We start from the raw sequence: 26071 nt of genomic DNA, 5'->3' as shown, positions 1-26071 counted from the left end.
GCTTTGGTGAACGATCAAGAAGTATAAGATGGTTAAATCAACTTAAAATTTTTCTTCTTGTTTTTTTATGTATCTTATTTTTTTCTTTGAAACTGTATTAATAGACCTGCGTGGCGCAAAACAAGAAATTTGTTTTTCTTACGTATCTTATTTTTCTCTTTGAAATTGAATTAATGGCCCTGCGTGGCGCTAAACAAGAAATGTATTGTTGTTTGTTGATATGTCATTTTCTTGACTGTATTGTACACTACTGGCTACAAATAAATATTTAAAAAAAAAAAAGAAGTCTCATTGAAGTTACAGTTAGTCTGATTTAACATTAGATAGGGCTATTAGGATGGCCCGCCAGAGAGAACTGGTGAAAAAGCAAAGTGCTGATCTGAGGTCTGAGAGTATTGTGGATGAAGTGCAGCAGTTCAGGAGAGCTGCTAGTGAAAGGCCCAGTGTGAGCGGTAGACCTAAGACAACAGATAGGCCTAGAAGTGGATGGGCGCAGCATGCCCGATGCACACGTTGCAACCGTGCCAATGATCAGAGCGTCATATGCCCTGCTAAAGACAAAAGATGTAGAAAATGTAACAGCATGGGCCATTTTAAAGTGGTGTGTAAGACTGAATATATTAAGGAGATGCAGATAGATAGCGACCAGGAGGGTCAAGAAGTGTCCTTTGTGGGGTCTGTTGTTGAACGGCCGGGTTCAGAAGATGATTGGAGGGTTACTCTTACTGTAATGGGAGCCAAAGTTGCCTTTAAGATTGACACAGGAGCAGACATCACTGTAATGTCCCTTGCAGCATTCATAAAACTGCCTCGACAGCCCCAGCTGGTAAAAGTTACAACAAAAGTTCATAATCCTGGTGGCCGCATTGATTGTGCGGGAAAATTTCATGCCATCTGCAAGTACGAGCAAAGGAAATTCACAATGTGGGTGCATGTGATTAGAGGTCAGTGTGTTAACAATTTATTGAGCAGAAAAGCAGCCTGTGGTTTGGGCCTAGTAGCCAGAGTGAATGAAATCTCAGAAGATATGTTTGGTGAATTGGGCCTACTGAATTGCAACCCAGTCCGTATATCACTTAAAGGTGACGCAGTCCCATACAGCATTACCACTCCCCGTAGAATTCCGTTCCCGCTCATGCCTCAAGTGGAGAAGGAGCTTCTGCGTATGAAGAAAATGGGGGTTATTGAAGTGGTTGTTGAAGCAACTGACTGGTGTGCCCCCATTGTGCCTGTTGCAAAGAAAAATGGGAAAGTACGCATCTGCATAGACTTAAAAAGGCTGAATGAGGCGGTGAAGAGAGAGAGATATGTGCTGCCGACACTTGAAGACATAGCTCCGAAATTGGCTGGGGCTAAGTTCTTCTCTACATTAGATGCTTCTAGCGGCTTCTGGCAGATACCTCTAGACCAAAAGTGCCGCTAACTGACTACCATCACTCCGGTAGGTCGGTTTTGCTTCTGCAGACTCCCCTTCGGGATATCCTCTGCTCCTGAAATCTTTCAAAGAGAAATGAGTTCTCTCCTAAGAGACCATGTGGGCACCGCAGTCGTCATGGACGACATCTTGGTGTATAGGTCTACATTGGAGGAACATGATCAGCGACTGAGCTGCGTGCTGCAGACTATTAGAGAGTCTGGGCTGAAGTTAAATAAAGAGAAATGCTATTTTAGGAAAGCTGAGTTATGTTACTTTGGGCATATCATCAATGGGGATGGCATCAAGCCAGATCCCGAGATAATTTGTGCTATTGAACATATGTAAAGTCCTTCTGATGTACATGAGCTGAGACAAATATTGGGCCTTGTAAATTATGTGGGCAGGTTCCTCACAGATTTATCCACTATACTACACCCTATCACAGAGTTGTTAAAGAAAGATGTTGCCTGGGACTGGGGACCTTCACAGGAAGAATATTTTATGCAGGTCAAGTCCCTGCTGGGGTCTGCCCCAGTGTTGGGGTTTTATGACCCTTCAAAAAAGACTGTGGTTAGTGCTGATGCGAGCAGTTATGGGTTATGGGCTGCCCTCCTGCCGTTGAATGAAAACAAACTACAGCCCATCGCCTACTGTTCCCGTACACGGCTGCTGAGTCAAAATATACCCAAATTGCGAAAGAGTGCCTGGCAGCAGTTTGGGCCTGTGAGCGCTTTCAGCGTTACCTAGTGGGTTTAGAGAAATTTAGTCTGGAGACTGACCATAAACCGCTAGTCCCTATAATCAATTCCTATGATATTGACAAAACACCAATAAGATGCCAGAGACTTCTAATGAGGCTGCTCAGGTTCAACTTTCAGGCAGTGCATGTGCCGGGGAAACAACTGGTTGTGGCAGATACACTCTCCAGGCTCCCGCTGGCTGCTACTGAAGAGTCTTCAATGGAATCGGATGTGAAAGTGTATGCAGATTCAGTTCTGGCTTCCAGGTCCATCTCTTCAGAGAAGCTAGAACAAATAAAGAAATAGACATATTTAGATACAGACCTTCAAGAAGTTATAAAGTACATAAAAGAAGTTGGCCAGAGAGTTCTAACCAGAGAGGTCGCAGCTCACTGAGCTGGATGGGTTGGTGCTGTTCCAGGACCGCATTGTTATTCCTGTCAGCATGAGGCAGGAGATGTTAAACAGGATTCATGATGGCCACTTAGGCATTACAAAGTGCAGAGAAAGGGCAGCTACGGCAGTATGGTGGCCTGGGATCAGTTCCGACATTGCAAGCCATGTGTCTAAATGTGCCTTTTCCCGGGAACGCTGGCCTACTCAGAGAAGGGAGCCTGTGATTTCTACTCCGCTGCCTGCAGGCCCGTGGCAGAAAATAGCTGCTGATTTGTGTGAACTGCACGGGAAAAAGTTCCTAGTCGTGATTGACTACTATTCCAGGTATTTGGAAATTGCACCTTTGAATGAAATCACAAGTCAAGCCGTTATCACTCGCCTCAAGAGCTTGTTCGCCCGGTGGGGCATACCAATGGATTTGGTGAGTGATAACGGAATGCAGTTCGCTTAAACAGAATTCAGTTCTTTCAGCAGAGAATATGATTTTATACATTCCACGTCAAGTCCATATTACCCGCAGGCTAACGGAATGGCTGAAAGGGCAATTTAAACAAAAAAATTCATTTTGAAGCAATCTGAGCCGTACCTGGCCCTCTTGTCCTATAGGGCGACTCCCATTCAAGTCACGGGAATTAGCCTGGCACAGCTGATGCTAGGACGCCAGATTCGCACCACCTTACCCTCTGTGGGTGTCTTCCAGCCAACTAGCTCTATTCCTAGGGATGAAGAGGCTAAAAGGGACTATCGATTCTTCTACGACAGGAGACATTCTGTGAGGCCCTTGCAAGAGCTGAATGCGGTTCAAAATGTCAGAATTAAACTGGATGATGAGAAGAAATGGAAGACGCCTGCTACGGAAATTGGATGCTCTCCAGAACCAAGGTCGTATGTAGTCCTTACTGATGGAGGGACAGTTGCACGCCGTAATCGAAAACATCTTCAGTCTGTATCTGAGAGTTTGGAACTGGATGCCTCAGTACCACCGCCAGTGGGATCACCTGTTTTAAGAGGGGTGCCTTCCCCTCAGCAAGATCACAGCGGGGATATGTCTTTGCCTCCAGAGGACAGTTCATGTAGAGTTACATCAAGCGGCCCGATATTGGGATTAACTTTAGTTAGAACAGTGACCGGAAGTATGGGCAGAATAATCCCATCGTCACTGTGGACTATTGTAGTCTACCCCGATGTTCAAGTCAGGATTTAATTCATGTTGTTTATAGTTTATGTAACTTGTTATTTGTTATATACTATACAAAACTATTGTTGTATACCTTGGTATTTGTTATATTCAAATGAAAAAAAAAATGTATGCTTTGTCCTTTGAAAAGGGGGAAGATGTAATGAGAGTTGGAAGTGACGTCACCGGATGGGGCGGGGCTTAGGTCCGTTTGTCTGTGTCGCAGTTACTTAGTGAGATCAATGCTACCAGATGTATATTTCCATGCTCTACAATAAAATAGAGTTGTACCATCTTTACTGTGTCCTGCATCTCATGACAATAGCCTATCCGCTATCAGCATAAACTTGTACACATGGTTCATTTGCAAAAATAGGTCTTTTTAAATTTAGCGTGACTGGCTTTAGTGCTATGGGGTTGCTTGATATTTTTATACAGCCTATTTACTCACCTACACTAAAATACAGGACTAGATCATATTAAAGCTTTTCTTAATTTGGGGATAAATTATATAACAATTTGCTGTGGTTTATTATTTGTTAGCCTTTACTGCTTAGGTAAGTTTTGTTTTTAAATTGTCATAACAATAGGTAACCATGTCCCATGGTTATAATAGGTATACAAGGTCAAGGCTACACCACTTGCTGCCTTCTCTTCACCTGCAGGCCTTCCTAACCAATATTTTTTTTTATTATAGAGGACACATCTGGCAACCATACACATAAACTTGAGTTATTTTTCTCCATAATGTGTCAGATATATTTTTTTAATACAGCAAAGCTGCGGTGAATTTTTTTTTTTTTTTTATTATTATAATATATTTGGCTTGGAGAGTTTGGACAGTTCAATTACAAATTCGACTGGGAAATAATGCTTTTCTTACATGCTGTATAATCTGCTGTGGAAGAAATATCAGTCACCCAACAATATTATATGAGACCGTCACCTTTGTCACGAATTCCTCTTTCGCCCCTTGCACTTTAGCCTCATCCTGATACATTGCCTATAGACATCGGTTAGCAATGGGTTAAATCATTACACAGCACGTCTCTATAAATATATCAATTACGGGAAAAGAAAGACAGTGAGGTTTAATACTGCGTTTCAACCATGCTCGAATAATGTTTCAAGACTTGTTTTTGTATGTTATATTGTGTCGTTTGTATGAATAGTAAACTAAGTAAAGTAGGTGGATTACATATGGCGCGATCATTATCACAGCCACTCAGAACTGGAAAACAGAGGTGGGCGTGTTTTCCCGCTAAGAGAAGCGTTTATACTTCAGCTCCAGGAACGGTGAGGTACTCTCAGGTAGACATTCCAGGTCGGAGTCATGGCTGCAACATCAGAACCGCCTGGGTTAATTAGCGCCGTGACAGGCTATTCCTTGGCTGCTTGCGCTGCACAGCTGATTATAGGCTATGCCCTGGCACAGCGATTAGGAAAGAAGTGCTCGGGTATAGACAGATGGCTGCTAGTCTGGCTCTTTTATGACGCTATAGTGCATTTTACGTTGGTAAGTCCCAATAGCTTATTGGCACTAGGGGGAAAGGGTAATGCAGTGATTTAGATTTTGCAGGCATTTTCACCATTTCCTGCATGACAGATTTAAAATCCAAAATTTATATTTGGATTATATCTGGTGCTGGGGTATTACACATTCTGGTTATTCTGCCTTTGTTTACTGTAAAATTAAATTGGAAGTATCTTTAAATTCAATAGAATCGCATAATAATAATATTAAAAATGCAATAAAACCAGCAGTCCTTCTTTTTTTTTTTTCTTCAAACAAATTTTCCTTTGATTTCCCTATCCCCTCTATCAAATGATTCTTAGAACAATGCCTTTGGGGAATTTTTTTTTCTTCTGTACTATAAACTTTTTATACATGAAAAACAAATGAAAATAAAGAAAAATATTTCAACTACAACTTTATAATTCCAACAAATGAACTTCTATTACATTTGTGAGTTTTTTTTAAATGTTAATAAGTACTAAATATATAATGCTGCCAAAGCTTTCCTACAAAACTATTTATTTTTCAACCCTGAAACCCTTTAATTCAGTCATAGTTTTGCTTGCAGCAAGCTCCCCCCTGGGCATTTCCATATATGGAAGGTGCTACCCAGGAAGTAGCTTCAGCAGAATGCACTTGTGCAGGGTAGGGGGCAGAGTCACATGATACCTGACTAAAGCAGTGCACTGTATAATGCTGAAGCTTTCATAAAGCATGTGACATTGTCCCCAAGGAAACAAGACTCTTGGCAATAAAATAGCAGTACCTGCTACCCCTCCTCAACCCCCCTTACTTGCATAAGTAATTATCCTCACGTGCACACTTTTTTACATGATACAAGGTTTGGAGTAGGACACTGATAACGGGGATGGAGTAGGCTACACCTGGCAATACTAAAGTGCAAGTCATTTTGCAGATATTTTGGAAATTTTATTAAAATACTTTATAAGCTTTTTTTTCAACCACTATTTTACCTCAGTTGACCCTTTTATAATATACAACTGTAAAGGAACCTTGATCTATAATTTAAATCCCCCATTAACTAGATTACGAGTGGACTATGCAAGCGGTAAGGGATATTTTGCGGATCTTTGCTCGCATCAAAATAGCGAGCATATTAAGAGTTGAAAGGGAACGAGTTCGCTTGAGCGCAACCGTATTTTTAGAGCTCTGGTTAACTGTTACGGGAGACAAAAAAGTTGTGCAAAAAAAAACATAAAATACTTTTAAAAGTAAAGTTACACTCTTGACAATGTGATAAAAATTTATAGGTGTAAGAAGAAAAAAAAAAAGGGCTGTAATATAGAATACACACATACACGTCTAAATATGTGTGTACATATGTGTTTGTGTTTTACAGTATATTTACTGTACATATTTAACATTCCAATATTCTTCACTTACAGGATAATGTGCTTTTTATTGTGTATTTTGTGTGTGTGTATATATATTTCTATCCTTTTATAGAGGTGGTAAGAGTGCACTATCCATTACTCTTTGGAATTAAAGGTTAACACAAAACAGTGTAAATAGGGGCGCTATCACTTTAAATTTGTGCAATTCTGCACAAGTAGAGACTCAGTTGCAAGGTGTGAATAAGTACTCAGTGTCTATTAAACACAATAAATTATTATTATTATCGGTTATTTGTAGAGCGCCAACAGATTCCGCAGCGCTAAAAAGTGTAAATAGGGGCACTATCACTTTAAGATTACCCAATCTGCAATGACTGGGGAAACAAATATTTGGTATAAATTGTTACTCAGAATTGCAATAAGTGATATGTAATGTGTAAATACAAATTACAATAATGCATATATAAAATATAACTTATATAGATATACTTCAAGGTGCAAAAATTAAAAAAGAAATATATATTTGTTAAATAAAAGTCCAATTGACTTTTACAACTAGTAAAATAGTTGTGAATAAAACAAATACAAAACAAAAGTTTGATGCTAAATAGTCAAGAAATTTCCCCAAAAAAGGGCATATATAAATGCTCAAAGAGGAATTGGAGAATGTGTACCTACATAAAACCTGGAACTACACATTTCATCTCCAACACTGGCGGTGTCTTAAATTAAACCGTCTACCATAGGAATTTGTTTACCACGTCACTTCCGGTGACGTACCATCAGCTGGTGGAGGTTTGTGGTGCTCACTGCGCATGAGCTAGAGGCACAAACTCCTTACAACAGCTGATGAGAATACGATCAATTATGTGGCATGCACACGTTACTTATAACTCTGGAGCTAATAATATTATAGACTTAATAAACTCATTGTGCTGCAAATGCTTACTACACGTGCAAATATACAGATTTAATGTGCATATTAGTTGTATACATAGGAGGGGTGGGGGTGTTGTATTTATTACAAAACTTTATACAGCAGTATCTAACATCAGTTTGATGGATCACCAGGTTTTCAATAGTCGCCTAAATCTGTATATTTGCACGTGTAGTAAGCATTTGCAGCACGATGAGTACTGATCATTACACCATACGTCCGCACATACATATTTATCTGTCTGGGTATCCATCACATATTCATCCTCAGCAGACCTCAAGTCTATGCTTAGATCTGGACATTTCACCAAAAAGGGAGATGCCTATTACAGTTTATTAAGTCTATAATATTATTGGCTCCAGAGTTATAAGTAACGTGCGCGTGCCACATAATTTATCGTATTCTCATCAATTCAGCTCAGCTGTTGTAAGGAGATTGTGCCTCTAGCACAGGCGCAGTGAGCGCCACAAACCTCCACCAGCTGAGAAACGTCACCGGAAGTGATGGAGGTGTAGACACAATACTTTAGAACAGCGGCACCACCACAGCCTATCTCACACACTTAACTTGTGCAATCAATATATGTGGTATATGTACTTACATGCAAACTGTGTGGGATACAGTATGTGGGCCGCACCTGTAGGGTTTCACGAACCGATGGAATTAACATTATTGTAAATGAAAAATAATATAAAAAACCACAGTGTTCCTAGACACTGCAATTTAAGACATAAAAGGGATTTAAATATATTTAGCATTACATCCGATTGAATTCATTCCTGCATCAAATTTATACAACAGATTCAATACGACTGCGTCAGCATGAGACCTTTTGGATATACAATTGGGCACATATATCCAAACGGTCTAAAACATGAATATGGACCTAGCGGCGTTCCAATAACTGATGTTTTTAACCTTACATTTCACTTTTATTTTAATTGCACTTTAAATTCTTTTACTATAGTATTTATACACTGGTGGGCATCACACAATAAATGGGTGTGTAACCAACACACACACACACACACACACACACACACACACACACACACATATATGGTTTGAGATATATATATATAATCCCAACCCATATTCACCATTATCTGCTGCAACTGTGCACTTACTCTGTGATTTATAACACAACACATTAGTCTAAATTATCTGCTGTAACTGTGCACTTATTTTGATTAATACCACATTTATCTAAAGGATCTGCTGCAACTGTGCACTTATTTTGATTAATAGCACATTTATCTAAAGGATCTGCTGCAACTTTGCACTTACTCTGTGATTTATATCACGTTTATCTAAATGATCTGCTGCAACTGTGCACTTACTCTGTGATTTATAACACATTTATCTTGTTTAGATTAGTTTTAAAACACTCAAAATATAGTGTAAGCCACAATAACTATTTCAACAATATTATAAGAACACTAATTCTACAATTTAGCACTTCTCTACCACGTACCTATCATATTTTCACATATGTTTGAAAGTAGATTAGAATTACACAGTACTGATCAAAAAGTGATCTGCTGACAGTTTGATGTTACTCTCATTAGCGTTGAATGATTCACAATAGCTTATACAATATAACTCAATATACATCTGTACAAGGTATTGGTAACATGGCCTTTATTATATAATAGTGAAAATAACGTGAACTGTTATTTAGTTTGTTCCTGGCAGATGTGTATCAGACATGTACAATTGTGTGAGTGTATATATATATATATATTTATTTTATTTTTTTAGACAAGACAATATGGTTCTCTATTAGTTTAGTAAATTTCTATGCTAATGTATTTTAGTTTTAATATGCACCAAAACAAATTTAAACAAATAAGAGATATATCAGTTTGTATGCTACATTAAACTGTCATGTTCACCTATTCCTATTGTAAACACACACCATTTACTAAGTTCATGTGACAGTAAGGGTGTGTGTGTTTTTCTGGCTCTCCGATTGGTCAGCCATGTGTATATAATGTAGCAAGTAATTACATTTTTATCAGCCTGAGAAAACGGTAACATTACTGAGAAACGCGTCGCTGTTTTTTTTATCTATGTGTTTAATAAACACTTGTTTTTTAAAGTTTTCCTAAATTACTTGCTATTTTTAATCCAACTTTTTCACTCACAATAAGAGAACCTTTGTTGTGGTTGTTAACCGCAAGCTGAAAGATACACCATACACCTGGTTTCACTTGATCTAGCTGGCCTGCATAGTCTGCACTACATAACAGTGCTAGACCACAAGTGAGTGTAATTTATCCACCTATTAGCATAATACTGTATAAATAAAAATATTTTGCTATGTGGGGATTGTCTCATATTTATAGAGCACACATCAGAGTGAAACACACTCCTTGCAGTTGTTCCTGTCATATATACCTGGCGAGAGTTCAACTGGACAACTCATGAGGATCCGGTCCTGCCTAATCTGCACTACATGTACAGTGCATGAATACATAATCACGCTATGTTGCGCCTTCTCCCTTTTCTATAGAAATCTTTGGAATACTCTTCTCTACCCCTAGGAGGAGGCATAGATTCCCCAAACCCCAAGCGCTCTATAAAACCCCTCCCACATCACACATACCTCAGTCTTTACTAAAGGGTGTGAACATGTACATTTGATTCTTCAGTCCTATATTGAGACCCGATTTCCCCTCAGCGTACAGTGCTTGTCAGAAGGATGTATATGGGGTATAGTTTATGATTCCCCCTTTTTTTTCTCTCCATAAACCCTCTATAGTTTGTCGAGGTACTTCTCTTTTGCCTCTCTTTATGGATCTTACAATATACTCCTATTTCATAAGCTCTGCTGATATGTTTCAGTACTGCTGCTTATTTGCTAGTGGACGAGTGTCTATTGTTAAGTATCTTTATTAACATTTAGACACTCGTTTAGCTATGTTTTTTGGCATTTTAAGCTATATATATATATTATATATATTATACGTATATAATATCCCACAAGGTATAAGCACTCACGGTAACATAATCCTTATTCAGCCTGCCCGGTGTGTGCTTAAAAAATAACAATACAGGCATCCAAAGAGAAAAGCCACTCACCTGGTCTTATTGAGCAAAAACACTTTTAATCCGTCGGATTAAATCCCCTCACCACACCCACAATTCAGTTTTACAAACTTTGCCTCCCTATGGAGGTGGTGAAGTAAGTTTGTGCTAAGATTTCTACGTGACATGTGCTTCTCAGCATTTTGAAGCCCGATTCCTCTCAGAGTACGCGAATGTCAGAGGGACGTGGAGAGTATCACCTATTGAATGCAATGATTTTTCCTAACGGGATCTTTTTCATAGGTTCTCTGTTATCGGTCGTAGAGATTCATCTCCTACCTCCCTTTCAGATCGATGATGTACTCTCAATTTACCATTACCTCTACTGATAGAGTTTCAGTACTGGTTTGGCTACTTGCTATATGTGGATGGGTATCTTTGGGTAAGCATGTTTTTATTACTTAAGACACCTCAGCTATTGTTTTGGCACTTATGCATTTATATAAGTTCTAAAAATATATGTATGTGTACTTATATTTGCCATGAGTCAGGTTCAATGTATTTCTTTTGCAGATTGTCAGTTTCATATTTGGAGAAATATTTTTTTCTTTCCTGGGGTTTAGTCTTTTTTTCAACTGACTACTTTGTTTCAAATTGCGGGCTGACTTAGGCTTGCTGGTGCGCCAAATGGTACACTTTATTGCGTCATTTTGGCACCGAGAATTTTTTTGGCGCAAAAGGCACGTTCGTTGACGCAAGTTCGTCATTTCCGACGTCCATAATTGGACGGCAGTAGTTTTCACACAGGGTTGCGTTGTTAGTGACGCTAGTGTGTCATTTCCGGACATGGTTGGCGCCAAAAATAATTTTCAGTTACGTTGTGCGTCCATACTGGCGCCAAACTTTTTTCATTATTTATTTGCCCCATTGCGGTTTGCCTCTTGCCTTTTTCTATGTCAGAGGGCAGTGCTATTTGCATTTTTTTCCCATTCCTGAAACTGTATAATAAGGAAATTGATAATTTTGCTTTATATGTTGTTTTTTCTTTTACATTCTGCAAGATGTCTCAATCTGATCCTGCCTCAGAAGTATCTGTTGGAACTTTGCTGCCTGACATCGGGTTCTACAAAGCTAAGTGCATTTGTTGTAAAATTGTGGAGATTATATCTCCAAATGTCATTTGTATTAGTTGCCATGATAACTTTTACATGCAGATAATGTGTCCATCAGTAATAGTACATTGCCGGTTGCAGTTCCTTCAACTTATAATGTACATGATGTAACTATGAATTTTAAAGAATTTGTTACTGATTCTATTCAGAAGGCTTTGTCTGCATTTCAGCCTTCTAATAAGCGTAAGGTCTTTTAAAACTTCTCATAAAGTTGATGAAATTTCAAATGACCGACAACATAATGAATTATACACCTCTGATGAAGATCCTTCCTCAGATATTGACACTGACAAATCTACTTATTTATTTAAAATGGTAGTATATGCGTTCTTTGTTAAAAGAGGTGTTAATTACTTTGGATATTGAGGAAGCTAGTCCTCTTGATATTAAAACCAGTAAACGTTTAAATTCTGTTTTTAAACCTCCTGTGGTTACTCCAGAGGTTTTTCCTATTCCTGATGCTATTTCTGATATGATTTCTAAGGAATGGAATAAGCCGGTTACTCCTTTTAATCCTTCTGCAAGGTTTAAAAAATTGTATCCTTTACCAGCAATTTCAATAGTTTTGGGAAAGATCCCCAAAGTTGATGGGGCTATTTCTACTCTTGCTAAATGAACCACTATTCCTATTGAAGATAGTACTTCCTTTAAAGATCCTTTAGATAGGAAGCTTGAATCTTATCTAAGGAAAGCCTATTTATATTCAGGTCATCTTCTTAGGCCTGCAATTTCTTTGGCTGATGTTGCAGCTGCTTCAACTTTTTAGTTGGAGAATTTAGCGCAACAAGAATTGGATTCTGACTTATATAGCATTGTTCCTTTACTACAACATGCTAATCATTTTAATTGTGATGCAATTTTTGATATTATCAAAATTGATGTTAGATCCATGTCTTTAGCTATTTTAGCTAGAAGAGCTTTGTGGCTTAAATCTTGGAATGCTGATATGACATCTAAGTCTAGATTACTATCTCTTTCTTTCCAAAGTAATAATTTTATTTGGTTCTCAGTTGGATTCTATTATTTCAACTGTTACTGGGGGGAAAGGAGTTTTTTTCGCCTCAGGATAAAAAAAACCCTAAGGGTAAATCTAAGGCTTCTAATCGTTTTCGTTCCTTTCGTCAAAATAAGGAACAAAAACCTAATCCCCCAAGGATTCTGTTTCCAATTGGAAGCTTTCTCAAATTGGAATAAATCCAAGCCTTTTAAGAAACCAAAGTCAGCCCCTAAGTCCGCATGAAGGTGCGGCCCTCATTCCAGCTCAGCTGGTAGGGGGCAGATTAAGGTTTTTTCAAGGATGTTTGGGCAAATTCTGTCCAAAATCAAATGGATTCGAACATTGTCTCTCAGGGGGTACCGAATAGGATTAACTGTAAGACCTCCTGTGAGAAGATTTTTTTTTCTCACACGCATACCAGTAAATCTAGTAAAGCTCAGGCTTTCTTGAAGGGTGTTTCAGACCTGGAGGTTTCAGGGATAATCATACCGGTTCCTTTTCAGGAACAAGGTCTGGGGTTTTATTCAAATCTATTCATTGTCCCAAAGAAAGAAAATTCATTCAGACCAGTTCTGGATCTGAAAATTTTGAATTGTTATGTAAGAGTACCAACTTTCAAGATGGTGACTATAAGGACTATTCTGCCTTTTGTTCAGCAAGGACATTATATGTCTACAATAGACTTGCAGGATGCTTACCTTCATATTCCGATTCATCCAGAACATTATCGGTGCCTGAGATTCTCTTTTCTAGACAAGCATTACCAAATTGTTGCTCTTCCATTTGGCCTAGCAACAGCTCCAATAATCTTTTCAAAGGTTCTGTGTGCCCTACTCTCTGTAATCAGAGAACAGGGTATTGCAGTGTTTCCTTAATTGGACAATATCTTGGTAGTAGCTCAGTCTTTACGTTCTGCAGAATCTCACACGAATCAACTAGTGTTGTTTCTTCGAAAACATGGTTGGAGGATCAATTTACCAAAAAGTTTCTTGATTCCTCAGACAAGGGTTACCTTTTTAGATTTCCAGATAGATTCAGTGTCCATGACTCTGTCTCTAACAGACAAGAGACGTTTGAAATTGGTTGCAGCATGTCGGCACCTTCAGTCTCAGTCATTCCCTTCAGTGGCTATGTGCATGGAAGTTTTAGGCCTCATGACTGCAGCATCGGACGCGATTCCTTTTGCTCGTTTTCACATGAGACCTCTCCAGCTTTGTATGCTGAATCAGTGGTGCCGGGATTATACAAAGATATCACAATCAATATCCTTAAATCCCAATGTTCGACACTCTCTCTGACGTGGTGGTTAAATTACCAGTGTTTAGTTCAAGGGGCCTCTTTTGTTCGGCCAACCTGGACTGTGATCACAACGGATGCGAGTCTTTCAGGTTGGGGAGCTGTCTGGGGATCTCTTCTCTGACAGCACAAGGGGTTTGGAAATCTCAAGAGCTCTTCAGTTTTGGCCTCTGTTGAAGAGAGAACCGTTCATTTGTTTTCAGACAGACAATGTTACAACGGTTGCATATGTCAATCATCAGGGTGGGACTCCACAGTCCCAAGCTATGAGAGAAGTATCTTGGATACTTGTTTGGGCAGAATCCAGCTCCTGTCTAATTTCTGCGGTTCATATCCCAGGTGTAGACAATTGGGAGGCGAATTATCTCAGCCATCAGACTTTACATCCAGGGGAGTGGCCTCTCCATCCAGATGTGTTTTCTCAGATTGTTCAGATGTGGGGTCTTCCAGAAATAGATCTGATGGCTTCTCATCTAAACAAGAAACTTCCCAGATACCTGTCCCAGGGATTCTTAGGCGGAAGCAGTGGATGCGCTGACACTTCCTTGGTGTTATCAACCTGCTTATATCTTCCCGCCTCTAGTTCTTCCAAGAGTGATCTCCAAAATCATCATGGAACAATCGGTTGTGTTGCTGGTGGCTCCAGCATGGCCTCACAGGTTTTGGTATGCAGATCTTGTTCGGATGTCCAGTTGCCAACCTTGGCCACTTCTGTTAAGGCGGACCTATTGTCTCAAGGTCCGTTTTTCCATCAGGATGTCAAATCCTTAAATTTGAAGGTGTGGAAATTGAACACCTAGTGCTAAGTCATAGAGGTTTCTCTGACTTGGTGATTAATACTATGTTACAAGCTCGTAAATCTGTCTCTAGAAAGATTTATTATCGAGTTAGGGAAGACTTACATTTCATGGTGGTGTTCTCATAAATTTTCTTGGCATTCTTTTAGAATTCCTAGAATTTTACAGTTACTTCAGGATGGTTTGGATAAGGGTTTGTCTGCAGGTTCCTTGAAGGGACAAATCTCTGCTCTTTTTGTTTTATTTCACAGAAAGATTGCTACTCTTCCTGATATTCACTGTTTTGTACAGGCTTTAGTTTGTATTAAGCCTGTCTTAATTTTGGTTTTGAGGGCGTTACAGGCTCCTCCATTTGAGCCTATGCACTCTTTGGACATTAAACTACTTTCTTGGAAAGTGTTGTTCCTTTTGGCCATCTCTTCTGCTAGAAGAGTTTCTGAGCTTTCTGCTCTTTCTTGTGAATCTCCTTTTCTGATTTTTCATCAGGATAAGGCGGTTTTCTGGACTTCATTTCAGTTCTTAACTAAGGTTGTGAATTCTAACAACATTAGTAGAGAAATTGTTGTCCCTTCCTTGTTTCCTAATCCTAAGAATTCTTTGTAAAAATCCTTACATTCTTTGGATGTGGTGAGAGCTTTGAAATATTATGTTGAAGCTTCTAAAGATTTTAGATAGACTTCTAGTCTATTTGTTATATTCTCTGGTTCTAGGAAAGGTCAGAAGGCTTCTGCTATTTCCTTGGCTTCTTGGTTAAAGCTTTTGATTCATCAAGCTTATTTAGAGTCGGGTCAGGCCCCGCCTCAGAGAATTACAGCTCATTCTACTAGATCAGTCTCCACTTTGTGGGCTTTTAAGAATGAAGCTTCAGTTGATCAGATTTGCAAAGCGGCAACTTGGTCCTCTTTGCATACATTTACTAAATTCTACCGTTTTTACGTTTTTACGACTACTTCTCTTTCTTTTTGGCTGAGAAGTATCATCCGTCTGGTATATGAGACTGCTGGACAGCAGCCTCCTGAAAGAATTACGGCTCATTCTACTAGGGCTGTGGCTTCCACATGGGTCTTTTAAAACGAAGCATCTGAACAGATTTGTAAGGCTGCAACTTGGTCGTCCCTTCACACTTTTTCCAAATTTTCCAAATTTGATACTTTTGCTTCTTCTGAGGCTGGTTTTGGGAGGAAAGTTCTTCAAGAAGTGGTGCCTTCCGTTTAGGTCTCTGTCTTGTCCCTCCCTTTCATCCGTGTCCTGTTGCTTTGGAATTGTATCCCACAAGTAAGGATGAAATCCGTGGACTCATCGTATCTTGTAGAAGAAAAGGAAATTTATGCTTACCTGATAAATTGATTTCTTCTACAATACGACGAGTCCACGGACCTCCCTGTCAATTTAAGACAGATTATATTTTTTATTATTTACAACTTCAGTCACCTCTGCACCTTTTAGTTTTTCCTTTCTCTTCCTATAACCTTCGGTCGAATGACTGGAGGTGGAGGGTAAGGGAGGAGCTATATATACAGCTCTGCTGTGGTGCTCTTTGCCACTTCCTGTTAGCAGGAGGATAATATCCCACAAGTAAGGATGAAATCCGTAGAAGAAATCAATTTATCAGGTAAGCATAAATTTCCTTTTTTATTTTACAGGCAAGTTTGTATTTATTTTAAATAGGTAGAATAGTTATAAAATAATTATTAACTATTTAATACCTACTTAGCTAAAATTCAAATTGACCTGTAAAATAAAACCCAACCTAAGTTACAATTACACCTAACACTACACTATATTTAAATAAATTAACTAAATTAAATACAATTAAATAAAATTATCTAAACTGCAAAAAAAACAAACACTATTACAGAAAATAATAAACAAATTACAAGATTTTTAAACTAATTACACCTAATCTAATCCCCCTAACAAAATAAAAAAGCCCCCCAAAATAAAAAAAATATAGCCCTTAAAAGGGCCTTTTGCGGGGCATTGCCCCAAAATAATCAGCTCTCTTACCTGTAAATTTTTTTTTTACAAATCCCTCCCCCAACATTCTATCAGCCATTTGGAATTAAGATAGGAATATTGGCTGATTCAATCAGCCAATAGGATTGAAGTTCAATCCTATTGGCTGATCCAATCTGCCAATAGGATTGAGCTCGCATTCTATTGGCTGATTGCATCAGCCAATAGGATTTTTTTCTACCTTAATTCCGATTGGCTGAAAGAATTCTATCAGCCAATTGGAATTGAAGGGACAACATCTTGGATGACGTCATTTGAAGGTACCTTCATTCTGTGTTAGCCGTCAATTGAAGAGGATGCGCCACGTCGGATGTCTTGAAGATGGACCCTCTCCGCGCTGGATGGATGAAGATAGAAGATGCCGTCTGGATGAAGACTTCTGCCCGTCTGGAGGACCACTTCGACCGGCTTGGATGAAGACTTCTCCCGGCTTCGTTGAGTACTTCGGCCCGGTTGGGTGAAGACTTCTCCCGGTAAGGTGATCTTCAAGAGGTTAGTGTTAGGTTTTTTTAAAGGGGTATTGGGTGGGTTTTAGAGTAGGGTTGGTTGTGTGGGTGGTGGGTTTTAATGTTGGGGGGGGGATTTGTAATTTTTGTTACAGGTAAAAGAGCTGATTACTTTGGGGCAATGCCCCGCAAAAGGTCCTTTTAAGGGCTATTTGTAATTTAGTGTAGGGTAGGGTTTTTTTTTTGGGGGGGGGCTTTTTTATTTTGTTAGGGGGATTAGATTAGGTGTAATTAGTTTAAAAATCTTGTAATTTGTTTTCTGTAATTTAGTGGGGGGTTTTTTTTGTACTTTAGATCATTTTATTGAATTGTATTTAATTTAGGTAATTAATTTAATTATAGTGTAGTGTTAGGTGTAATTGTAACTTAGGTTAGGTTTTATTTTACAGGTAAGTTTGTGTTTATTTTAGCTAGGTAGTTATTATATAGTTAATAACTAGTAACTATTCTACCTAGTTTAAAATAATTACAAACTTTGCTGTAAAATAAAAATAAACCCTAAGCTAGCTACAATGTAACTATTAGTTATATTGTAGCTAGCTTAGGGTTTATTTTACAGGTAAGTATTTAGTTTTAAATAAGAATAATTTAGTTAATTATAGTAATTTTATTTAGATTTATTTAAATTATATTTAAGTTAGGGGGTTAGGGTTAGACATAGATTTAGGGGTTAATAGCTTTAGTATAGTGGCGGCAACGGGGACGGCAGATTAGGGGTTAATAAATGTAGGTAGGTGTCGGCGATGTTAGGGACGGCAGATTAGGGGTTAATAATTAACTAATGTTTGCGAGGCGTGTGTGCGGCGATTTAAGGGTTAATATATTTATTATAGTGGTGGCGATGTGCGGTTCGGCAGATTAGGGGTTCATTTTTTTTATTTTAGTGTTTGCGATGTGGGGGTTTAGGGGTTAATAGGTAGTTTATGGGTGTTGGTGTACTTTTTAGCACTTTAGTTAAAGGTATAGAAAATTATAACTAAAAATAAACACTTATTTATTCCTTACTACTTTTGCAACATCCCTGTGTTTTAAAAAATAAAAATCGCATTTACTAAGAGCTTTAAAAACATACCTTTTTAGTGGTAAAATAGTGCCCTGCTGCAGCATCTGCTCCGCCCTTAATAAAAGCAGTAATTAGTGCATCTCAGAAACATAGCCAATAATAGAGCACTTCCTGTTGAGCCGTATCTGGCTCAAGAATCTACCTAAATAAGGGGCGTTATACATAATCCCCACGTTACAAATATGGGCGTTGCACTTGTCAAGTGACTGACAAGCAAGTGTCATAAAGGGCGTTTATTTTTTATATTGACTGACAGCACTGTACATTACAAGACCTTTAGTGCTTCATTCCAGTATCATCGTAACTATTGTTATAAACGGCTCATAAGCATTGTGCAATGCTTGCTTTTTATACAGATGCACATTGTTTAGGAGCCATATAAAACATTAGTCACGCTATTGTTTTCTAACTTTGCACTGTGTAATTTAGACTAAGAGTTTTAGTAAGTGTATATTCTGGTAATATATTTATTAATCTAAGGGGTTAAATATATATATTGGTACATATAGCTAGGATTTTCTGCAGCTTTCCATACATTGATGCTCCTAGTTACAAAAGATACAAGGGATCCTTACAAAATCCTCTCTTGGCTTGCCTTCTCTGCTCACAAAAGGGTTAATTGCTAACCGGCAGCTAAAGTGATTTATCACCGCACTGAGTCCAGTCCCTGCTGCTGAGATCCAGCTAAGGCTTTGCAAGAAGAGGTCACGGAGAACATAAAACAACGTAATTGCACAGCACCGGGGATGGCTGCACAGACACTAATGTGTAATACATAAATCTTCCTATCCTGCTGCAGAGAAACTTGTTATGCTAAAGTTTGTATAGAAATCAGCCTGGCTGTGAGCAATCAACAGGTACAGCCCAGACTGACTGCTATGTTGCTGCAGTTTTTCCTGTGACTGAGCCCTCCCTCGCTGCAGATAGGAACTTCAAACTGATCTTGGATGCTTCTACAGTTTTACATTTTATTGTTTTAATCGTCTGTGTCTTTGTGCATCAGAAACAGACACCTCCCCTGCTCTCTCCCTTCGCCTCTGTTTTCTCTCTTGCTCACTGTGTTATCTCTCTCACACGTTACTTCTCTCCCAAACTTCTTTCTCCCTGTTATCTCTCTCTCCCTCTGCTCTCTCTGTGTTATCTCTCCCTCTGCTCTCTCTGTGTCATCTCTCCCTCTGCATTTAACGATGTTTTGAAGCTTCTTGTGACTTTTTAACAGATGCGGTTCTATTGAAGCTCTGCAAACTTTAGCGTTATCTCTTACATAAACAAAGCCTGCAAATAATTTATTACCATCTTTAGCCTTCATTACAACATGATCGTTTAGAAAAGTTAACTATTTAGAGGAATAATATGGTATGGAATAAAGGATTGTTAAAATAAGATTGTTACTGTACTATAGCACACTGCTGCATACATAGTTTTTTATGCATTCTGGACTGGCATCAGTTACATATAAAAAGCTTAACATATATAAATTATGAATGAAACTCATATTTTATTTATAAAATAAAGATGAGGATGAAAAATGTTTGCAAATGTACTTTGATTACTCAGAACGATTGTCACAATAACAAGGATCCATGCTTTCTCTAACTGGTCTGCGATGTTCAGGAAACAGCAGCTGAGCTACGTAACCAAAAGGGAGTTCCTAGCAGTGTGATTATCCACCTCTTAGCCCAGCCCCTCCTGCAGCCTGCTCGTACATAGTAACACCCAGCCTGGAACTACTTGAGCGTTACTGTCATGTAGCAGGTTTTAATTCACTGCTAGAGACAGGGGGGCGAATCTGCGCATGCGTTGCCAATACCTTTGTTTTAATGCGCATGCGGCCGGCCATGATGCTTCTACCTAGGTAGAACATCGTAATAGGCACATATAGTAAGCAGAAAATGGGTTTGGAGCAGTATTCATTTTTAAATTGAAATAACAAGGAATGAAAACAAAATTGTAAAAAGGTACCAATTACAAATGTACTTATTATATAAAGATGTTTTGATTGATTTAAAAATATTTTTTGGGTTTACTATCCCTTTAAGAGTTTTATGCTACGGCGTTAGACCATAAAACTCTTAACTACTGACTTTTAAATGCGGTACCATTCTTGACAGTTGAGGGTCTACCGCTCACTTTTTGTCAGACTCGTAATACCGGCGCTATGCAAGTCCCATTGAAAAAATAGGATAATGCAAGACTCTTAATACCAGCGGGCCTTAAAAAGCAGCGTTGGGACCGGCCAACGCTGCTTTTTAAGCCTAACGCAAGACTCGTAATCTAGCCAAAAGTTTGTTGTACATATAATTTACATTATTTACAAATTCTCAAGAAGCATATGTAGAGACTATTACCCTTTTATTGTCAGGTAGGTAGGTATTCATACATTTTATAGGAAGCACGCCATATCAAGTTTCTCATTCATTCCTTTTGAGTAAATGGTCGACAGGGTGGATATTCATCTGCATTCTTTCCTCAGAAGGAGCTTATCATTGTCATCCCCTCTGCCATTAGTTATTCCCTTATCTATGCCTATGAATTGCAGAGAGTCAGGATTACTTAGATGGAATTGTTCAAAGTGTTTCGCTACACTGCTAGTCTGGACCTTGTACTTTATATCGTCACGGTGTTCAGTAATTCTATCTTTTATGGCTCTTTTTGTCTTACAAACATAAAAGCTGGGGCATGAGCACGAAAGAAGACCACACCTTCTGTATTGCAATTGACAAAGTGTTTGAGTTTGTATACCTTGCCAATTGCAAATTCTTTTGTCTTAACAATGAATTTGCAGGCCACAAATTTCCCACAGGGAAAATTTCCTACCACTTTGTGGTTAGCGAGCCAGTTCTTTTCTGGTGGTTCTGATATGAATTGGCCCCTAACTAATTTGTCCCGTAGACTTGGGGCTCTCCTTGCAGTTATGCTAGGGTATTCCCCAACTTCACAGGCCACATTCGCATCACTCAGTAGCATATTCCAATTCTTTTTCAATATATCTTTTTGACCATTCCAATGACAGTTGAAACTTATTAGTCGGATTTTTGAGGTTGGCTCTTTCTCTTTTGGGAATAGTAGCGTGTCTGTCAGTATGTCTCGCTAATTTTCTAACCTGGGTGACATATTTTTTTTTTTTTAGAGTAACCTCTCTCTAGGAATCTTTATTACATTTTCTCTGCATGTGTCTCATATTTCTTTCATGTAAGTGGCAAAAGTCCATGAGCTAGTGATGTATGGGATATACATTCCTATCAGGAGGGGGCAAACTTTCCCAAACCTCAAAATGCCTATAAATACACCTCCCACCTCTCTCATACCTTTTTAGTTTTACAAACTTTGTCTCTCATGGAGGTGGTGAAGCAAGTTGTGCTTGATTTTCTTCTGTGATAGGCGCTTCTAAGCATATTGAAGCCCAGTTCCTCTCAAAGTACAGTGTTTGTCTGAGGGATGTGAAGGGAATATTTCCTAATGATGCCATGTTTTCACCTATGGGAAATCTATTCTAAGGCTCTCTGTAAATCAGTTGCAGGGATTCATCTGCTGCCTCCCTTTACAGATCGACATTATACTCCTCTACCATTACCTCTGCTGATATGTTTCAGTACTGGTTTGGCTGTCTGCTATATGTGGATGGGTATCTTCTGGTAAGTATATATAATTTTTTAAGACACTCTCAGCTATGTTTGGCATAATATCTTATAAAGTTTTAAATGTATATTGTATATATTTGCCATGAGTCAGGTCTGTGTATTTCCCTTTGCAGTCTAACAGTTTCAGCATGGAAATTATGAGTTTTTAGGTTCCAGTTAGTTGTCTGTTCTTTTCAAAAACTTTGTGGGCTTAGGCTCTGGATGACGCAGAATGTTACTTTTTATTGCAACATTTTGTTGCGAAAATTTTTGGCGCAAAGTTGCGTCTGCCGTGAAGCGAGTTGCGTCATTTTGTGCGACTTTCTTGATGCAAGTTTTTTGGCGCGAAATCCCGTCTGTTATGATGCAAGTAGCGTCATTTAATTTGTTAAGCTTTGGCGCCAAAAGTTTTTTGTTTGCGCCATTCTTGGCTCCAAAATTTGTTATATTAAGTCTCTCCCTCTTTTGCTCTCTGCTCTCATTTGATTCATAAAGGGCTAGGTTGCTTGCTTTTGATTTTACTTTTGTATAAAAAAAATTATCATAAGCATTTTCTTTTTAAAGACACGATGAGTCCACGGATTTCATCCTTGTGGGATTACGCCTCCTGGTCAGCAGGAGGAGGCAAAGAGCACCACAGCAAAGCTGTATATATAGCTCCTCCCTTCCCTCCCACTCCAGTCATTCTCTTTGCCTGTGTTAGTGATAGGAAGAGGTAAAGTGAGTTGTTAGCTTAGATTCTTCAATAAAGAGTTTATTATTTTTAAAATGGTACCAGTGAGTGCTGTTTTTATTATAGGGTATAGCCGTATTCCTTGTCAGCCTCTAGAGTAGAGCTACAGGTGGCTTTAAAGTAATGGGAACTGGTGGTACAAAACTTTCACTGCGCCTCCCATACTGAATGCTGCCCTGTGATGGCCTAAGTTGGATCTAACTCAGGCTTCATCTTTTCTGCAGGACTATAGGAGGGAACCAATGGACCTCTGAACCCTGTTGAGGCTGTCTTGCTGTCGGACAGCATAAGAAGTAAGTGCAGCCTTTATTTCTCTTCAGGAAAATTCCTCAGGAACATATTTACCTCAGTGAGGTTTTTTTTCTGCACTTATGTATATTTATGGGAATCAGGGGCTCTGTCAGTGAAGAGTTTTTTTCCCTGACAGCATGTAGCAGAGCCTTGCTTGTATTGGGGACTAAGTCTCATTCACTATACGAGCAGGCTGAACAGCTTTTATTACGACAGGATGAGAAAGACACAAAACAAAGGTTATATTGTCATTCCCGGTACCTCTTAACGACCAAGGACGTATGCCACACGTTCTCAAAAAAAATACAGTTAATGACCGAGGACGTGTGGCGTATGTCCTTGGTCTGGAAAGCAGCTGGAAGTGATCCTGCTCGCTTCCAGCTGCTTTCCGGTTATTGTAGCGATGCCTCGATATCGAGGCATCCTGCAATAACCCCCCTTGGCCATCCCATGCAGATGTGCCGAATGAAGTGGAGGGGGGCGGGATCGGGGGCGGGACAGACGGGAGCGTGCACGGGAGGCGGCGGGCGCGTGCACGGGGCGGGAGCGGTAGGGAACCGCTACACTGCAGAAAAATAAAGGTCAATAAAAGTAAAACAAATATTTAAAAAAAAATAAAAATAATCTAAGGGATCTGGAAGGGGTGGGGGTTGATCGGGGGGGGGGAGCTACACTACAGAAAAGGGCAATTAAATAAAAAACAACAACTTTTTTTTACTAAACTGGGTACTGGCAGACAGCTGCCAGTACCCAAGATGGTGCCCATTAAAGGGCCACTGTAAGTAAATATTTTCTATGCCTGTTACTAACTAACTACCCCAAATACGCTTTTTATCAATAGCATTTCATTAACATATCTCTACCGTATATCAGAAATCTTGTCTGCAAATTTAATTGTTTTCCAAACCCACTCCGTGGGTATCCTTTGCTCTGTACCAATCCGCTTACAATACCTAGGTTTCAAAATGGCGCTTTAAACACAAAGTTATTGGTTTAAGTATTTTGAACATGCAGTGCTGAAAATAGTGGGCAGGATAACGTGACATCATCGGCGAATAAAAGATATAACTTTTAGAACTTTATGAAACTTCGTTTTGGAGAAAATATAGGTCAGTAGGTTTTAATTAATGTTTATTAACTTTAATATGTTGTTTAGCTTAAAAATTATAACAGAAAGTAATCCTTTAAGGCAGAGGGGGAGGGTTAGAGATCTGTTTAGTGGGGGATCAGTGAAGTTGGGGGCTAAGGGGGATCCTACACAGTAGCATATGTAAATATGCTAAGAAAAAAAAAGCAAATATAGCTTTTATTTTAGTACTGGCAGAGTTTCTGCCAGTACTTAAGATGGCGGGGACAATTGTGGGGTGGGGGAGGGAAGAGAGCTGTTTGGGAGGGATCAGGGGGTCTGATGTTTCAGGTGGGAGGCTGAGCTCTACACTAAAGCTAAAATGAACCCTGCAAGCTCCCTACAAGCTACATAATTAACCCCATCACTGATAGCCATAATACACGTGTGATGTTCAGCGGCATTTGGCGGCCTTCTAATTACCAAAAAGCAACGCCAAAGTCATATATGTCTGCTATTTCTGAACAAAGGGGATCCCAGAGAAGCATTTACAACCATTTGTGCCATAATTGCACAAGCTGTTTGTAAATAATTTCAGTGAGAAACCTAAAGTTTGTGAAATAGGGAACGTTTTTTTTTATTTGATCGCATTTGGCGGTGAAATGGTGGCATGAAATATACTAAAATGGGCCTAGATCAATACTTTGGGTTGTCTACTACACTACACTAAAGCTAAATTAACCCTACAAGCTCCCTACAAGTTACATAATTAACCCCTTCACTGCTAGGCATAATACACGTGTGGTGCGGTGGCATTTAGCGGCCTTCTAATTACCAAAAAGCAATGCCAGCCATATATGTCTGCTATTTCTGAACAAAGGGGATCCCAGAGAAGCATTTACAACCATTTGTGCCATAATTGCACAAGCTGTTTGTAAATGATTTCAGTGAAAAACCTAAAATTGTGAAAAATTTAAAGTTTTTTTAATTTGATCGCATTTGGCGGTGAAATGGTGGCATGAAATATACCAAAATTGGCCTAGATCAATACTTGGGGTTGTGTACTACACTACACTAAAGCTAAAATTACCTCTAAAAGCTCCCTACATGCTCCCTAATTAACCCCTTCACTACTGGGCATAATACACGTGTAGTGCGTAGTGGCATTTAGCAGCCTTCTAATTGCTAAAAAGCAATGCCAAAGCCATATATGTCTGCTATTTCTGAACAAAGGGGATCCCAGAGAAGAATTTACAACCATTTAAGCCATAATTGCACAAGCTGTTTGTAAATAATTTCAGTGAGAAACCAAAAGTTTGTGAAAAAAATAGTGAAAAAGTGAACGATTTTTTGTATTTAATCTCATTTGGCGGCGAAATGATGGCATGAAATATACCAAAATGGGCCTAGATCAATACTTTGGGATGTCTACTAAAAAAAAATATATACATGTCAATGGATATTCAGAGATTCCTGAAAGATATTAGTGTCCCAATGTGTAACTAGCGCTAATTTTGAAAAATAATGGTTTGGAAATAGCAAAATGCTACTTGTATTTATGGCCCTATAACTTACAAAAAAAAGCAAAGAAGATGTAAACATTGGGTATTTCTAAACTCAGGACAAAATTTAGAAACTATTTAGCTTGGGTGTTTTTTGGTGGTTGTAGATGTGTAACAGATTTTGGGGGTCAAAGTTAGAAAAAGTGTGTTTTTTTTTTTTCCTCATATTTTATAATTTTTTTTTATAGTAAATTAGAAGATATGATGAAAATAATGGTATCTTTAGAAAGTCCATTTAATGGCGAGAAAAACGGTATATAATATATGTGGGTACAGTAAATGAGTAAGAGGAAAATTACAGCTAAATGCAAACACAGCAGAAATGTAAAAATAGCCTTGGTCCCAAACGGACAGAAAATGGAAAAGTGCTGTGGTCATTAAGGG

General features: G+C 38.8%; 1 protein-coding gene across 1 annotated transcript in view; it reads left to right on the top strand.

Moving 5' to 3' along the window:
• The first annotated feature begins 5008 nt into the window (after positions 1-5008).
• Positions 5009-26071, top strand: part of EBPL (EBP like) — a 182315-nt gene continuing 161252 nt past the window's right edge. Inside the window, exon 1 of the mRNA XM_053708372.1 lies at positions 5009-5246. Within this exon, the coding sequence (XP_053564347.1) occupies positions 5064-5246 (183 nt within the window). The 5' untranslated portion in view covers positions 5009-5063. The remainder of the gene's footprint in view (positions 5247-26071) is intronic.

This window comes from Bombina bombina, chromosome 3 (genome assembly GCF_027579735.1).
Source record: "Bombina bombina isolate aBomBom1 chromosome 3, aBomBom1.pri, whole genome shotgun sequence".
NCBI classification, from domain to species: domain Eukaryota; kingdom Metazoa; phylum Chordata; class Amphibia; order Anura; family Bombinatoridae; genus Bombina; species Bombina bombina.
This window is presented reverse-complemented; position numbering and strand designations above follow the sequence as displayed.